General features: G+C 32.4%; 1 protein-coding gene across 9 annotated transcripts; it reads left to right on the top strand.

Annotated features, from left to right (window-relative positions):
• Window positions 1-1,673: 1,673 nt before the first annotated feature.
• On the top strand, window positions 1,674-17,911 carry LOC128229359 (uncharacterized). 9 transcript variants are annotated; one of them, XM_052941239.1, is made up of 20 exons: window positions 1,674-1,799; window positions 2,281-2,440; window positions 3,828-3,920; window positions 4,423-4,457; window positions 6,045-6,263; window positions 7,299-7,489; window positions 7,901-7,927; window positions 8,103-8,141; window positions 8,569-8,637; window positions 9,107-9,271; window positions 12,102-12,275; window positions 12,417-12,593; window positions 12,918-13,049; window positions 13,473-13,679; window positions 14,154-14,315; window positions 14,510-14,557; window positions 14,659-14,866; window positions 15,061-15,156; window positions 15,463-15,561; window positions 15,738-17,911. In XM_052941239.1, exons 6-17 carry the CDS (start codon window positions 7,479-7,481, stop codon window positions 14,864-14,866), a joined length of 1,419 nt encoding a protein of 472 aa, XP_052797199.1. In that variant the 5' UTR covers window positions 1,674-1,799; window positions 2,281-2,440; window positions 3,828-3,920; window positions 4,423-4,457; window positions 6,045-6,263; window positions 7,299-7,478; the 3' UTR covers window positions 15,061-15,156; window positions 15,463-15,561; window positions 15,738-17,911. The 9 variants fall into 9 exon arrangements, with proteins under 9 accessions (XP_052797199.1, XP_052797198.1, XP_052797197.1 ...); XM_052941238.1 differs by having other exon boundaries at window positions 3,825-3,920; XM_052941237.1 differs by having other exon boundaries at window positions 3,809-3,920.
• Window positions 17,912-18,230: the final 319 nt, after the last annotated feature.

Genomic DNA, 18,230 nt, shown 5'->3' with positions numbered 1-18,230 from the left:
TTTGAGTACATTACAGTGGGACATACTTACACAACACAATATTCAAAATATGTTTACTATTTAAAAACATTCTAAAAAGACTTTAACGAATACTTTTTTCACGCATAAATACGTACCCGCGCGTTTTAAAATTAATATATGTAGTATGTAGAGTATCCGAGTTAGTTGAGGACGATGACAAGAGCAGGCCAGCAAATGCCAACGATGATGCTGGCTGTACTCAGCTTGCGGGTGCCGACTGCAAGCCAGCTTGAATTGACGACACCCCCTAGTCAGCTGAACGAATGGCCTGAAACGTATGCGGGTCAAGTTAAAATTTATGATATCATAGATAGCATTCGCTATTTATGTTAAGTCGTCATTGTTTTATTCGGCATTATCATTTTTTTGCAAAATGTTTGGCCTGATGAGCGAGCAGTCGATCGCAGTTATTTTATCATAACCTTTTTTATTTCTATAATTCAATTCTAAACGTCATGGTCATAATTTGTCTCAAGTCCAATACATTTTTTTCACTGAAGAGGTCGTATGTTTCTTTTCTTTATTAACATTTGAATTATATGTGTACGTCTTTAATATGAATGTCACCATGACTAAAATTGAAATTTGAATCTTATTATTAACGGCAATGGGGCAATAACATAAGCATGCAGTACATTTCGTACGACAGTCTTGGTTTTCGGGCTCTTTTTTTATTGGAACAAATCTATCCTTTTAGTAGATTATGACATGTCATTGATTTAACAAAGCATGAACGGTATGACAAGTTGCAGTAGGTTGAAACTATCAGGGAAACATGTGGTGTTTTTGCAGTAAAACATTGTTTTTGCAATACCGGCCTAGATTTCATTTTTTTACATTTGAACAACGATGTTTTGTCGTAAACAAATAAAAGACGGACAACAAACCATCAACGAAAATATTAACTAATCAATATGTATCAATACAAGGTTAAATTGGCCGAAATCAGGTGTACAAAAAGGATGTGTGCATGTGCGTGTGTGTGTGTGTGTGTTTGTGTGTTGTGGGAGAATGATGATGTCAGAGCTCTTAAGGTATGCCCGCTAAGCCAAATAGAAAACAATAGCCCCTATAACGTTATCTTCCAACAACATATAATGAGGTAACACAAACGAGAGAACATAGAAGATGGGACGACCTGGGACCGCTTGTTAAATGGGGCAGACCCGAGCGGCTGAGAGCCTAGACTTTGACAATCAACCTTTTCGATGTTAATTAGAGCCGAAGGTACGGGGGGGGCCTGAGGTGTGTGTGTGGGGGGGGGAGGGGGCGGGGCGAGGAGTCCGGCGGGGCTGAGGGGGAGGGGCGGGAACAGGTGGATTGTATGCGTGTGTGAACACTTTCATCGATATTTTTCTAGTTTCTGAATTATACTTTCTGTTTCGAATTCATAGCACATAGAGATTTATAAAACATAAATGAAGCGGAGTATAAAAGTCATTGATACAATAGGAAACACATCAGCACTCAAATTTAGGGGCCACTAAATTTCTACCTTTGCTATTCAAGGGCAAGCCTAAAAAACACCCTTTTTCGATCGTAGGAAGGTCTAAAGGATCATTAGTTAAAACGGCTATTTATCAAACGGTTGTCTGATTCGGTACAACTTATTACAAGATTTTGGAACGGGAAGTATAAAAGAATTGGGTTTGGTATTTTTCAGCATAGCAACAGTAATAACATCCTGCTATGCATTATATAATTTTGTTAAGTTTGGGCGAGTGTGTGTCGGAAAATGGATGTTGAACGTCATTGAATTTTGTACTGATAAGAAAAAGGTATGTCAGTTTGGAAAGTATGTTTAAGGTGATAAATTTATTAGATTAAAGGGCATGCAGTTTACTGAATATCAAACACTTGCCTAGATTTATTTTAAAATAAACAATTATCTAACATAAGGGGCAACAATTAAATGCTTGAATGGTCGATATACTTTACCCACGTTTCGAACGGTTTATTTATGTCCTAATAACTCAACTGGAGACGACCAAAAGCATAGGTGGCAGCATCAGTCAGACTGAAAGGGGGTGAAAACAATTGTTTTAAGTATAATTCTATAAAAAAAAAAAAAGAGTGAATCACTTTATGTATAAATTAAACGAATTTAACGGGCGTATACCTGTTTTATGTCCAGAAGGGAATGTAAAACACACAATTTCGCGAAAATCGTGTTTAAAAGTGATAAGCGGTTGTCGAAACTTAAACCATTCAGCGTGTCATAACTTGCCTCGTTAATAAGTTTAGTGTATTTTATTTCAGGTTTAAATTTAAATATGCGATGGCTGCTGGAGGAGAAATACCGGTTTTTAATATCAACAGCTTCTTTGAAAAAGCTGAAGAAATAAGTAAATTCTTATCACCAGAGAAGCAGGCAAAATATAAAAATGGTCTCATATTGCTTCGATATGCATGGGCAAATGTAAGATCGAATTATAATTTATTAACATTATCTTTTTTTATTGCATTATACAGAACTATGTATAAATTGGCACTGGTGTACTGGCAGTTCCTGTTTAAATTTTACGTATATTTTGTTTAAGTTTAAACCGCTTTCGAGGATAGACAAATACTACTTGGACTCTCTAAATAACTTAAAAAAACTTTCTTACAGTTTTCGATGTGGATATAACTCCGTGTATTATCTTTTTACAAAAATGCAAGGACAATGAGGAAACCGCAGCTAATTTTAGATATGATGTTTGATAAAGCTATAAACTGCTGAGACGGCGCATATGGTATAAATTGGGATTGTCTATAGAAATTGTGTTTATTTAACATACATACCTGCGTATACAACTTTGTCACTGTAAACCCTCATTATAAGAATTTTATTATTTTTGTTTTACTAAACTCTGAAAGTACCTTCCTATGACTGCACAGAAATAGCCTGAACATTTATGGTGCTAGGAAGCAAATATATGGATGGTCCATACCAATGTGAAAAATGGTAATCATGCTGCACCATTTCCGGTATTTTGTCATTACTCTCACAAAAAAAATAGTTCACTATAACGATACAGAAGTAAGCATTCCAACGAAAAGTAATTTTGTCTTTATGCTCCTGAATTAGGATCGGAGAGCCATAGTTGATGAAAAGCATGATAAATTACTATACATTTACACTGTATATAATTATTACTTTCAATATAATTATCCTACAGTGGTAAATAGGCCACGTCTTTACATATACACAAGTTTTATATATATAAGTATTACCTCCAATGTTGTAATCTAACAATAATGAACGACGACTTTACATACACACTAGTCTTTTTTATAAGAATTATTTCCAATTTTGTAATTTTACAGTAATTATTAGGCGACATCTATACAAATGCACTAATACTTGTATATAATTATTACTTCATCTATTTAAATATAACACTTATAAATAGGCGATGTCTATACATATACACTAGTATTGTTTATTATTATTACTTGCAATAGTGTAATCTTATAGAAATAAGTTGGTGACGTCGTCAACTAAGGAAGAAAACATGGCACATTACGGAACAAAATAATTACATATTTCAGCCTTTTGTGCATCAAAAGCAGGCAGTAATAATTTAATTCACATTTGTTACTTGCATTTCTCGATAATGCAGCTGTCTCCACAACACTCATTTGGCTGATAAAGTCCATAATTCTCTTGATGCTGATTAAATGAAGTTTTTTTTATAAGATTAATGTATATTATCTATTGCTTCTACAATTTTATTGCATACATTACTTATAAATGTTTGGAAATTTTTTGGCATTTGCGAAAATTTAATTTCAAAAAGAAAAGTGTGTTCAACCTCAAGCAGAAAGGAAAAGAACGATCATGCATGTTGCGATCGACCCCAAACACAAAGCTTGTAAAAGAAGTAAAGCAAATTCTGATGTCTTTACACGAACAGGTTAGTAAACGGTGTTTTTCTCTGACATTTATATTTGTCGCTTTTGTTTATGCTATAGGCAGTGTTATTGCTATATACATTGTATCTTAAAAACTCAGTCCGTTTGCAGGAGATGGTCGAATGGTTACGGGTTGTCATTGTTTCATCTAGCTCGGTATAGTTTATTTCGTATATTGGCTGATTCATGGCCTTGCCATTTTTCGGCGAAAAGGGAAAAAATGCGAATTATGCACAAACAAACCACATGGCAGGCGCAAATGTGCCAAGTGTCGTGGCGAAAATAAGCTAACAAGCGGGGCGAAAATGAGTCAAATGGCGTGTACGCCAAATACGGAAATACGCCAACTACACTATGAAGTAAACATGTTTCAGTTTCATTATTACCGACAGTATATATTTTCCAAAATGGTTAAGGTACCAACAAAATATGTTGGAAACATAAATATCGCTAAGTTTGTTAAAATGATTTTTTTTTTTAAAATGAGTACGATTTATTTTTCAGATCGAGGTGTCAACAATAGAAAAACACCCTGTTTCGTAGGTGACCTTTTTATCTTATGTAAAACTTCATCAAATGATTACAGCCAAAACCTTTTTAATATGGAAAACTTTGTTTTTTCACTGTCAAGGGTCTGTGAAAAGAATATTTTAATATAAGATTTCTTAAAATAGTACCATAGCTTTTGTTCAATTAGTTTAGATATAACTGATGGATAGTCAGGAAGGTTATGGTGATTGATTTTTGAGATCATCGAAAGAAGTGATTGTGTTCAATTAATTGATCTAGAATGGACTGATTATAATTACAATATTTGAATAGGATCTTAATGTAGATACATATATCGCTATTGCTTTTTGAGTCAGTAGGGGCAAAGTCAAGGTCGCTGTTACTGAAAGTGAACAGTGTGTTTTGATCAATTTAATTAGTTTGCAAACGTTTCAATAAAGCTTGGTACATGCGTATGTAGCAACTTTGTTTAAAGGTGTGCATTAGGAATCTGTTTGTGGTTCAGTGTTGTCAAGATAAAGGTATGTTTGTAGTAAAATGAAACAAAAACAGTTTGACTCAATAACTTTAGTTACATATATTATGTGGTGATAAACGTATTACAAAGGAGGCTTATGTGACAACGTACATTTGGTTTGAATTTAGGGGGCATTGGAGTCAATATCATGGTAGTAGTATTGTGAATGCGTATAACAATTTGGTGTTGTATTTTGGGAGGCCATACAGAGTGGTATTAAGTTAGGATAGTATAATTGTGGGAGTTAGGATAATATAATAGGTAATGGGGGCTAGGATAGAATAATGGCTGGTTGGGTCAAGGTTGTTGTTCCTATGATACAGTCAATAGGGTTCTTGTCTATAGGCTAGGTTGATAATGATGTATTCTAGTGTACTAATTGTAAAAACAAATCTTCGGAAAACATTAGGGATTTAGTTGGATTAAGGCAAATGTCAATGTAACAGGAAATTTGGAAATTTTTTTGGCTAAAGAGGTTTTCAAATCATTTGCTCAACTCTTGATTGAAGTTACGATCGAAAGGCCGTTTTTAAAATACTAACACAAAAATAATAATAATATTATGAAGAATGATGTCATACGTCACAACATAAGATAGGCCCTAGTTATTTAAAAGTGTTATTAAAATCCTAATTTAATAATGACTTTCTGTGATTAAACATTGTAAAGAGCGAGCTAAAACCATTCTTCGTAGTATCTCTGTGTTTCTAGTAACTAGAAGTCTAATAAAGTTGATGAGGTTCGCCGTTTGAAGTTATTCCTTGGGTAAAACTGATTGTAATTTCATGATGATGCATTGGACCGTCCCTCTTATAGATTAGCACGTCACAACGTTTGGGGACATGTTTTCTGTCTCGAAGGAATCATGCAGGAAGTTGCTATAAATGTTTCAAAACAAATGTTTGCGTTAATCGAAGTTGAACTGTGTAAATTGTTTGTGCTTAAAAATAATATCGCGTGACAATATGAATTTGAACCACTATCAACTATATTCAGAAAGGGGTTGATATATTATATTTTGTACCAGGTTTCACATCAATTATGGCCTTTCTGTATCATAATGTCAACGGTAGTTCATGTAAATGTAATAACTATCCAGGAGTCGCGGTCGTTGGACATCCCAATTATCGCTTAGCAAGTTTTCCATCGACTCAGAAAAGCTAAAACCAACTGGCAGAGCTCAAAAGTCCGCAACGCCGCCATCTGGGCAGGCATCCGTCAAGTCAAGTGAATCAGGGTCTATAAATACGACAATAGGGACAACAGCACTGATGTACGAACGGACCTGCAAAAAAGAAACAGCACGATCAATGGAAACGTATGTTTAAACTATCTCATAATTAAGAGTATAGGTAAATTTCTTACTGCAAATGCTACACAAATCCTTGTACTTTCATTAGTCATTTTGCACTTAGATTACTGTAATTTTATACTGTTTGGCATAGCAGAATGTGATCTATACAAAATGCAATGTATTCAAAATATGTGTGCAAAACTTGTCTTAAATCGTGGCAAATTCGAAAGTTCTCAACAAGCTCTACACTGCACTACATTGGTTACCTATCAAGGCCAGAATTAATTTCAAATTGCTATGTTTCATGTACCAGTGTTCAGTTAATGATGCACCTGCCTACCTCACGGAACTTTTGTCTAAACACATCCAAAAGAGATCGGGGTTAAAGTCTTCAGATTCAACAGAGTTACAGTTTCAGATACCTCTTAACAAAAGAAAATTCTTCAATGATAGAAGTTCTGGTACAGTGGGCCCGAAGCTCTGGAACAAACTGCCTTTAATAATAAGACAGTCTGCCTCTTTAGACACTTTTAAGAAACGCCTAAAAACACACTTCTTTTAGAGACTTTTATGCGCTGTTTATATATAATTGTCCAGTAACAATTAATACCCTATATAAGAAACTTTTCGACATTTTTTTTTCAAATACATATTTATATATGTTTATATTTAAGATATGTGTCGATTTTATGGGTTTTATTGTCGTTTCTTTTAAATTCCCTGTTTTTATGTATATTTTTCTGTTTATTGTGTTCTAATTAATGTTTAATGTCTATTATTTTATATGTTTTAAACTGATGTACAACGCCATTGAATGTGATTTTGCACAAAAACAGGCGTTTAATTGAAAAAAAAAAAGTTTCAAGTTTCAAGTTACAAGTATGTTTATAACTCTTCTTTTTACGGAGCCTTGGTTATTAAATTATATCATTGTTCTTATATTTTACTAAATATGTAATGTTCAGACAATATTATATTTTACCAGGCAATAAAAATCCCTATGCAGAAAAATATTACTTCCGCATAAAAAGAGATGTATATTATATAATCATATTTCAGAATTCCTTACAGTGTGAAAGAAAATAGCGATGCTCAGGAAATAGAAGACGACTTGGAAGTATTTCTTAAGAGGTTGGAATTAAATCTTAAACAAGAACAAATAAGTTACCAGAAGATAAATACAGCGACAAAGAAACAAGCAAACAGCGATGCCGAGCACGTATAACTCAAATTGAGTCTATGTTTGACGGGTAAGACGAGCAAAGTAGAATGCATATCTTTTATAATGAAACAACACCTTATAGTTATAGTAGATAACAAAATTCAAATGCCGAAACAACTTTAACAAACCTTAAATGTTATGAACATGATACATACTTATTAATAATCAATTATATATGCTAATTGGGAAGACAGTACTTATGTTACACGGAGCTTGTGTGTAAACAATTTGCCTTTTTTAAACTTATATTATTATAGTGCACATTGATACTTATTAATCAATACAAAAGGTAGTATAATTTGTAAAAACCAAATCATAAATTCGTAGCATTGACGCGTGTAAATCATTATAAATTGTTGTCCTATTTAATTCGTGCAACAAATATTACCACTTTGTATACCATATTATAAACCATGATATTATATGTCATTACTTTCAGAGTTATTGCTGCTTTTGATGATTTGGGGTATGTGCATTTAACAATAGACATGCATGAAATAACGATTAAGGTTTTGCTTGTATTTTCTAATATAACCATGGATAATGTAAATTAACTATCATAAAAGAAGTAGTTCGTACCACAAAAATAATTCGTACATAAATGATAATGATAAATATAAAGCAACGTTTTTTGTTCTTAGTCTGAGGTGGCAAAAGAAGCAGAGCGAAATAGCTGATGGGTAGGTATTCAACATAAAATATATATTTGCCAATATAATTCGTTAAACACTGCTATTAAAATACTCCAACTATTCCGTAGGTAGTTATTATGTTAAAGATTATCTCATACTTTTCCTTTAAAAAATGTTAAACAACTTGAATTTAAATAAAACTAGACATTTGGATAGTAGATTAACGGTTAATGCAAAACAGTTTAATAGTTTTAAACCCAGGGATTGTGGCGGAAATATAAACCTTATCGTTTAAAATCTAGGTACAATCTGGATTAACGATTTAACGTTTGAACTAAAACATGAAACATATATATTTCTAAATATTCTAATGCAGAATAAATGTTACAGCCAAACATCGTTAAATGTCCTGACTTATAAAACATGTTCTTGCAACTTTCCGTAGCATATCAGTTTTTATTGAAATAACTTTTAGGGGAACAAAGTGCGAGTTGAAAAAAGAAATCAGCCAACTGAAAGCACAGCTCGAAATGAAAGAAATAAGGTAAGCAAAACGTCTCAAATCTGTAGTCAGATGAACATTAGAGTTCAATTACGTTTTTCATGAAAGTTTATCAGAAATAGCTGAATAAGTGAAGGATGGCACTAAATACTCTTCGACAAATAAATGAATACTTGATGACTTATATGGTTCTTTCTTAATCAACTTTTGCCCTATGTCCAATTATTATGAAAATGTTTTAGATTTTTTTCAAAACTGGGATGAAATTAATCGACGATGATCAATAGTGTATTGCTGATTACTACGAATATTACTTTTTAAAATTAGGTCACGAAGAAATTAATATATTTCACGCACCTTATATTGAACATCAATAAAAAGAAAACTACTACGAAATGAAAGGAGCTGCGATCGCAGATAAAAATTAGTGTTACCTAAATCCCTGTCGGCTTGCGATATCAAGCTCAACAAACAATACTATTTTGTTGGATAAAATCATGTTTGTTTACAGAAATAGCGACTTCCAACAGGAAATTAGAGACTTGGCAAAAGACATCAAAAATTGGGAAGAAGTTGAGAACCTACAAAATATTGGCAAAGATACGAGTACATATTTGCGAGATTTGCGAACTGTACGTATTCTTATTTCCCGGAAAAAGCAAGATGATCTGACAATGTAAGAATATCACTTTTACGTTAATCCTAATCATTAGCCGGTTCTATATATTCTCTTTATGTGACTTGATTTACAAATACACATCACTGTTGTGGAAATATATACAATTTTGACAATACAAAGTAATCAACCATTTTGTATTACATTAACATTTGTTGGGATTGTTTGGCTGCTGAACAGAAAAATGCATTGTTTGATTTTTTTTCCTATTTGTATTCAATAGGTTACCGTTTGATTCTGTCGCCCTAGATTAAGACATTCGTGCACATTATCACTTCTTTTTTGTTTTATTAGTGCCTGTTTAATATCTGTGTTTCACCATGTGATATTGGGCCCAAATTTTTTTTGAGATTAAATTCATATTTACAAAGCGTTTTCTTTTCCCAACACAAATTCGTTCATTTTTTTTTTTTTATAAAATTCCAATTTTTGACTGAGAAATTAAAGCGTCAGTATAAAACAGGTGAATGATTATCAACATATATACAGAAAGCATAAACATTTTAACGTGTATATCAATTATTGCCCCAATAAAGGCGCACATTTTAAACATTTATATAAAAAGCATAACAATTGTTACCCTCTGGTGACAATATAAATATGGGTGCCATGGAAGCGGTTTTCCTAAAATAATAAAGAAAAACCTTAAGAATATGTGCTTTCAGTTTTTTGTCATTCATTTTTTATAATATAAGTTCATGTCCTTTAAGGAACATCTATGTTTTAAGCAACTCAAAAATATACTAGTTTATAAAGGAATGAAGGAGACGTCAAACACCTTAAACATATACATGGTACAATATATCATTTAACATTTCATTTTCAAGTTTGAAAGTATTATTTTGGTGAAGGCAAACTTTAGCTTAAATGAGATGTAAGAATATTAAACTGAAAATCGTTAAAACTGTGACCTTATTGTTAAAATAAAAAGGCAATGGTTTCCTTATATTAAAAAAACACACATGCAAATTCATTTTTAATCATTAATTATTAATTATATATAGGGCAAAATCGGAAAAGTTCATGTATCTGAAGTTACAACTTTGTTTCAAGCATCTCAGTAATATACTAGTGAAATAAGGAATGAAGGAGACTTAAAACATGTTGAACATGTATAAATTGATCAATACACATTTCATCTTCAAATTTGTAAGAGGTAATTATTTTGGTGAAAGGCAAACTTTCACTCTAATGAGATGGTAGTCATTTGACTAAAATAAGTTGACAATTATCATAATGTATATGAACTTAAGATGAATGTGTATACAAAATTGATACCATAGCAACATCAATAAGCCATAACTAACTCATCTCACAATGTGTGATTTAACACACCGACCTCCGAACTCCATTTACATTACCTTCAAAACAATCATATGAATAATTATATGATCCAATTGTGATATAAATCAATAATATTAAAATTAATTTGAAAAAATAGCTACTTTATCAACTCTTTTAAGTTTCCAATGGTGATTATATTATATATTTTTTACTCAAAATAATTAAGAGACTGATAAAAGAGTGTCAATAGTGATTTAATTGTTTTAAAAGCCCTAAAATGATTTATTTTGATTTCTTAAATATTTGTTCACAACTTACAAGTAATTTCATTCATTAGTCCTTACGAATAGGTTACTTCGTACATCATGTTAACTTGAGTACATGTTGTTAACTGAAATCCATATGGAACATTGGTTATTTATTATTTCATACGTCATTTAACAGCAAACAAATGAAAAACAATGATTTGTTTACAACATGTTCTCATGTAAACTTAATGCCTAATTATGACTATTTTCTATATGTCAACGTCACTAAACACATTCAAAAGAAATATCATAACATGAACAGATGCATATCAAGTATAGTTAAAGTGACCTTCAACTTCTTACTAAAAATGCACTTATGGATAAAAAATAATTACTGATAGCAAGTTTATACCGTGTATTTAATAGCTGAAAAGGCAGAAATATTAAATGATTGGTGAAGGCTAAAAGATTTACAGTGATATGCTATTGTATGGTATTTACCTTAATTGGTGGTACTTGGTCAGTCTTGGTACTGGGTTAAACATATTCTTTAAAAAGTCCATTAACTGGTTCACCAACTTGGTTGGAATTTAATAAGCTGCGGGATATTATACCCACCTAATGATGACTTCTGGAAAGTGTACGCCACTTTTTACATTGTACACATTTCTGCATTGTTTGACCCCTAACTGACCTTCACTCATTTATCTAAGGTTAACATTTCAAAATAGAATTGATAAACAATTTCAAACGTATTAGCCAAATCAGGGTCAAATAATTCGTGATACACGTAACACTTTATGATGGAACTTAAAAATACGTCTGGACATCAATGTTGACATTTTACATTTTCGGCAATTTTGGCTTTCTGTCGAAATTTATTTTGCACCTTTAGCATTGTAAACTATCAGGCAATGGTCGGTTATTTGTTTATTCTTCTGATCGTTTGAATGTTTATATATGAAAACATGTACAGACCTTCGTTTTATACCAGAACTTGTGCCAAATTCTCTTGTTTAAAGTCAATTAACTCGCGTATGTCTATGTCAACTACAACTGTTTGTAATATATAGACTACCTGAGAGCTCAACAAAGACAGAAAACGATTTAAAATTATTTGCTGATTTGGAATCAAGTTTAATTGTGTGGCGTCTTGTTTGACGTTGATTATCTCGAAAATGAGGTTACCTCATTTGGACTCAAGCTCTCAAAGTGCGTCACATATTATAATACTTTGTTAAAGAATTTATTTATTGCTAGATGAACAACAGAAAAATATATTTAGTTTCATGTTTTAGAATCAAAAGGTTGCGAGAGGAAATTGGTAATTTTGAAAATGAATTAAAACATTGGTCAGATCTCACTGAAGTCAATCGTATAGATGGTCTGGATTCTGAATTTTGCGTTGCATTACGACGTCTCCGAGAGAAGACGTTCGAACGGAAGAAACAGAGTTTTGTGATTACAGAGAAGTATACTTCTTACTTACAAATAGGTTTTGAACCCCTGATGATTAAAGTTAAGACTCTAAGAATGTGTTGCAGATTTTAAGACGGTGTGCTTGGATAGGATGAATCAACACATTTAAAACATCTGTTGGTCTTGTGTTACAGTATGAGGATTGCTGAAGACGAACTTAAACAACTCAAACTTGAAGTCTTCAAATGGGAACAGCTTGAAACTGTTAACAACTTGCATAATCCTAAATATTTCCACATGGCATTAGATGTCAACGAAATTAGAATTGCGATTGTCAATATCAAAAAAATACAACAGGGGAGCATTCATAGGTACTGCGTTGATTTACATAAATATAATTTGAGACAGTTAGTTTTATTTCTTGGTTCTAATTCATGCTTTGTAATGTTATAAAACGTTTGCCTGTTAAACAAGTGTTATGTGATAATCAGTTTATAAGAGTATATTATGGTGAATACAGACTTTTTAATTGAGAAAACACAACGATTATCCCGAATATGTATGTTATAGTACAAATGATAATACATACACTCAGGATTGCAACGGAAGACGTTTCAATGTTAAGACAAGTACAAATAGTTTCTGTTTTCTTACGAATTCTGAACTAACGACTATCAAATTACATTTTGTTTTAGTTTCGAAGCCAAGATGAAAGAATTCAAATCTTTGTGCAAATATATAATGGACGATGAAGTGAACCCAATAGGAGGAGAACGCACTTCTTCAGACGAACCAGATGTTAAAGTGTGTATAAGTTGCATCCGAAGGTAAACCATTTTCATGCTTCTTCAATGGCAAAATATAACGATATGGCAATACCACTGGGCTTGTTTGTAGAAATACGTTAATACTTTAGGACGAGTATGTACTTTGTTTTAGGATGTAAAAGATAAAATCAGTGCGTGTTAAATAACTGCACATACTCTTTTTACAAACAATCAAGCCATCATAAATGGACTACCGGTTATATTCGTTTGGTCATTTATTTACAAAATAGGACGGTATACTCTTCAAGTATTAAATCTAACGCACATTTTCCTCGAAAAAGCAGTCGGAAATTATTCTGGCGGGATGCGATTAAGAACTGTAATCATTTATTGTACATTATCGGAGTTCAACAGTCAAAACATTAAAATATGGATTTAGCTTAATGTCGAATAAATTGATAATTTTATCTACCCTCAATTTAGATGGAAAGAAGACAGACAGAACACTCAACTATTTGTAGAGGAGAATTTTCCCCTGTTGCAGTCCTCTCTGATCAGACTTAAAAGTAAACCATATTCATTTCACGAACCAAAAAGGAGAAAAGATATCAAACTCCGTTCTGAGGTCTTTTCAGACATCCAATTATGCGTCTATCAACTTGTCGACTGCATAAAATACAATGATAAAAGGTATTTAAGGCATGGTAAAATTGTTTCAAGATATGGTTGTAAAGTTAATGATGAGTTTATTTTTCTTGGTTTTTAAGTAAATCTATATTATTTTTTAAGCTGCACTCTCACAGATTGAACGTGATGACAACTTATTTATTTTTTGTCTTGAAACGAGCCAATTTTTGCGACAATGCATGGAAACCATTTATATAAGACCGCTGACAAAAAATTATATAGCAGATTTTTATATTTAAGTTCAAAAATGACGTTTTATGCAAAAACGGTTTAAACCATACAACATTTTAGAACGGAAATATGAAAATCTACGAATGTTTTTGTCAGCAATCATTTATCATTGGTTTGCAGCTATCTATGCAAAAAAATGCTCTTTCTTAGACAAAAAATAAAAAAGTTGTAAAAATGGTATATCTGTGAGAGTGCAGCGACGTACATTATCAATTTAAACCTTGCAATATGTACATTACCTTGTAGATTCACGACTTCATACATTGATTGTTCAAAAGCGCTCCAACTAATTCGGGAGCACTACTTTGCATTAACGTCAGAGCAGTACCCGCTGCCCAGAAAAGAGACACCATATGAAATTATCATTCAGAACATTACTGACCGACTTGTTCAACTAGGGATCACAAAGTAAGTTGTAAAGATATTCGTTAAAGCGAACAAATTGATTTTGATTTTGAAATTCTTTCTTAAACGTTGAAACATAATATTGTACATTTTTAATTCTAACGCAATTCGGAAGTTTAACGTTGAATTTATTGACTGTTTCCTTACAAAGAGTCATTATTTATATATTCTAAGTTATTTCATATGACCTTTTTCAGGCACCAAATAGCAGAACTCGTGGAAGAAAAGAACAGTTTAGCACTAAGGTGAGATGAAGTTCGTCAATATTTCGAGTGTTACTTAACTTTGTTTTTATGTAACTCATTTCTGAAAAACATTGCTTTAATACTTGATGAAAAAATACAAGCAGGTTGAACAAAGCCACCGGTGCAGCAAATCTTCGTGAGAATAACCCGAACATTGCTGAGCTGAGCGATCCGAACAGACCGACGAAATTATCCGAACGATACTCTGAACTTTATGACAACCAGTGGACAAACGCCTTTGAGAAGCTCATAGACGGAAAGAGATGTACAGAGAAAAGAGCGATCGACTGTTTATTGGAGATATTTTAGGTAAAGCTCTGTCAATAAAAGTCCAACCTTGTAGCATTATCATTTTAAAGCGAAAAGAAAAGGTAATGTTTTCTTATGTCTGTCCGCCATATGAAAAACAAAACATTTACTGTAATATGAACATTACTACTAGTACTAAAATAAATTGCACTCATTAACTTTATTTATTGGTTTGGTATTTTAACCACTTTCAGGAGGCTTATCTTTTCTGCACAGACATAAGCAATACGCAAGCACATTTGTTGAAATCAACAATCCTTTGTCCTGTACAGGATCTGAAGTCCTCTCACGTAATTACACTTTGTTTAATTAAAAACAACAATAGAAATAAACGCAATACCTAGAACCAGACGTGTCTTTATTATTGATACAAATAAATATTTGCTAGGTTATAATTTGATTTTTTATACAAAAGATAACTTGTTTTCATTGAATACAAACATGACATGAGAGTCCAATGCTATATTCAATTGTATCGCTGTGGTTAGTTATCAAACAATAAATGATCGCTAAGATGCATTTTAAATTGATATGCAGCAATTATTATATGCTACGATTCCATAGTAATGTACATTTATTTTGTTTCATTATTTTAGATTGGCGCAAATGACCAAAAACTATCATCCGAGCATGCCGTTATGATATCTGAATTACGAAAAGGAACAGTCGACGACTCAATTATCGATTTGCAAAAGGTGACGAATCTTAAATTTGTTTACATATGTAAATGATTCCTAGTCAGATTTTGACACAACACAAGAGGATCTATTTGTCTACTTTTAAATTCTTCTCGGTTAATATTGATTTGTATTTACTATTTAGACACCAAAATTATTCTTTTTAACAAATGTTTTTCCTTGTATTCAAACAGCATTTCAAGAAAAAGCATGCTGATTTTGCTGATAGTGCAACAAAGATTTTCACTGATGAATGTGTACGACTTTGCTGGATGATGTGTGTCCAAACTCCACCACTTTGGGTCGACTGTCAGACGAAAAGCGACGATAGTTTCAACAAAAACGTTTACAAGAGCTATACGGCCACTGGTCCAAAGGTGGAATACGTCGTTTGGCCAGCGCTGTATTTGCATCATGGAGGAGGTTTGCTTCTGAAAGGTGTTGCACAGGGAAAGGCGTCAAGAAAATAAACCACACCAAAGCAAACTTCAACTTCTGAAGGACTTTTACATGATTTAAAAAACAACTAATTTTTCATAGTTGTGACGGTTTTAATCAAACGCTCTTATTCTACTGTTTGCACAGTTAAGTAGCAGCTACTGTTCTGCACACACTACTCTACAACAGTGCAAAGATAGTTAAGTAGCAACTACATGTATATATTTCCTACAAAAGATAACGTTCTTACCAACATTCTAACTGGCGAAACTGTTTGCTCGGCACCGAAAGAAAGTGTTTCGTGTTACTAAGCAAACATTGTTGTTGAGTTTAGTAGCACATCCTGTTTTACATATCTTCTTATCATAATATTTCAGTCAGTTTCAAAAAAGGTGAAATAGATAATTTAGGAATTGGGCTTTATTAAATACAACACTTCATAATGCATATGTCTTTCTGGTAACAGTTATATAAAAAGTTCAATTATTTATTCTTAATAGATCATGTAGGCAATATCTATGGCAGCCAAGTCTTTTTCAGTTTTGTATATGGGTCAAGTAAATCGGACAATATATAAAGAGTTTCGACCCTTTATTGTACATAATTCTATAAGACACAATTTAGAATCCAAAACTAATCAATCAACGTATTGTCATAACTTGAAGCGATTTCAATGTTGTTAAATGCATTACGTTTGTTATTTTCTGTACATTTTTAAGTGTTTCTAACTAGATTTTCTTCAAGATGACACTTGCCTGAGGAAGCATCAACGTCTTTGCCCTTGTTGATAATTGTTGGAATAAGTGAGATTTAAATATTTATGTGTTTGTACGTGTGTATGTGATGTTTGTACGTGTGTATATGTGGTGTTTGTACGTGTGTATGTGGTGTTTGTACGTGTGTATGTGGTGTTCGTGTGTATGTGGTAATTGTACGTGTGTATGTGGTGTTTTTACGTGTGTATGTGGTGTTTTTACGTGTGTATGTGGTGTTTGATCGTGTGTATGTGGTGTTTGTACGTGTGTCTGTGGTGTTTGTACGTGTGTCTGTGGTGTTTGAACGTGTTTATGTGGTGTTTTTACGCGTGTATGTGGTGTTTGTACATGTGTATGTGGAGTTTGTACGTGTGTATATGGTGTTTGTACGTATGTATGTGGTGTTTGTACGTGTATATGTGGTGTTTGTACGTGTGTATATTGTGATTGTACGACTGTTATGTACTTTCAGGTTTGTACAAATCATGCCCAATTAGTAAACATTTGCCATTTTGTCATTAGTTCCAAATGGATTTATATACAGCAAATTATCATTCTAAACCCATCATGACTTCATACTGGTGGTATGTAGATGTATTTGGACAATGCATTTGTCGAGACAAGAGTCATCTCATTTTAAATGGCAGAGAGGGCTCTTTATAGCTCATTTTCAGATGTGAAGTGGTTTCACGTATAACTGTCTTCATAGTCGGAATTTGAATTTTGAGTTCATTTAATATAACTGAGGGCTGTCGAATATCAAACCATCTATATGTAGTTAGAAAAATTTGCATAGCATAATCACGCAATTTACTATATATTTTATAAATCGTAGATTATTTTTGATAGCAATTAAAATGACTGAAGAAATAGTTTAAAGTTTAATGTTTCTTATACTATACACAAAGCAATTATAATTTTAATGGTAAGATAATTGGTTTTGTAGAATACACAGTATTTTATAAAACATTGTAACACTATCATAAATAAATTTGCCCTTAAAATGAGCACCTTAAATGGCGCTTCAAGTGTGATTTAATTTTAAACGATTTGTCTGCTGTCTTTTTTGAATTTCATGAGAGTTGTATTGATCACTGCTTTCATTTAAATTAAATGATAGAATATTGACTTTAATGGTTTTAATTCATCAACAGAATAAACTTACACAAGTGTGATTTATTTACTGTATATTTACCCCATCATTTGATAACCTGAAACTCATACCAGTGTGGATAGGACTGCTAAATAAAGTACAAACAATTATATCGATTGTTTCAGTAAATTAGCGTACGTTCCTTAGCCTATTTCGATACACCTGAATACAATACAGCGATACAAGCCTACTCAATAGTTTCTATATATTCAAAATACGTAAAATAATAGACTAAAAACATTTTTATAAACTGTTTAAAAATATGTTATGAGTCATAAAGGACTACTGAAAGCACGTCCGTGTGCGTTCCCAATATTAATATCTGTAGTATGAAAAGTATT

This window comes from Mya arenaria, chromosome 3, assembly GCF_026914265.1.
Source record: "Mya arenaria isolate MELC-2E11 chromosome 3, ASM2691426v1".
NCBI lineage: Eukaryota > Metazoa > Mollusca > Bivalvia > Myida > Myidae > Mya > Mya arenaria.
This window is presented reverse-complemented; position numbering and strand designations above follow the sequence as displayed.

What these genes read in the sequence shown, in the direction of transcription:
- LOC128229359 (XM_052941240.1), top strand. An exon ending in CTCGAAATGAAAGAAATAAG is followed by an intron (nt 8,638 to 9,106) that starts GTAAGCAAAACG and finishes GTTTGTTTACAG; the next exon opens with AAATAGCGACTTCCAACAGG. An exon ending in TGTATAAGTTGCATCCGAAG is followed by an intron (nt 13,050 to 13,472) that starts GTAAACCATTTT and finishes CCCTCAATTTAG; the next exon opens with ATGGAAAGAAGACAGACAGA.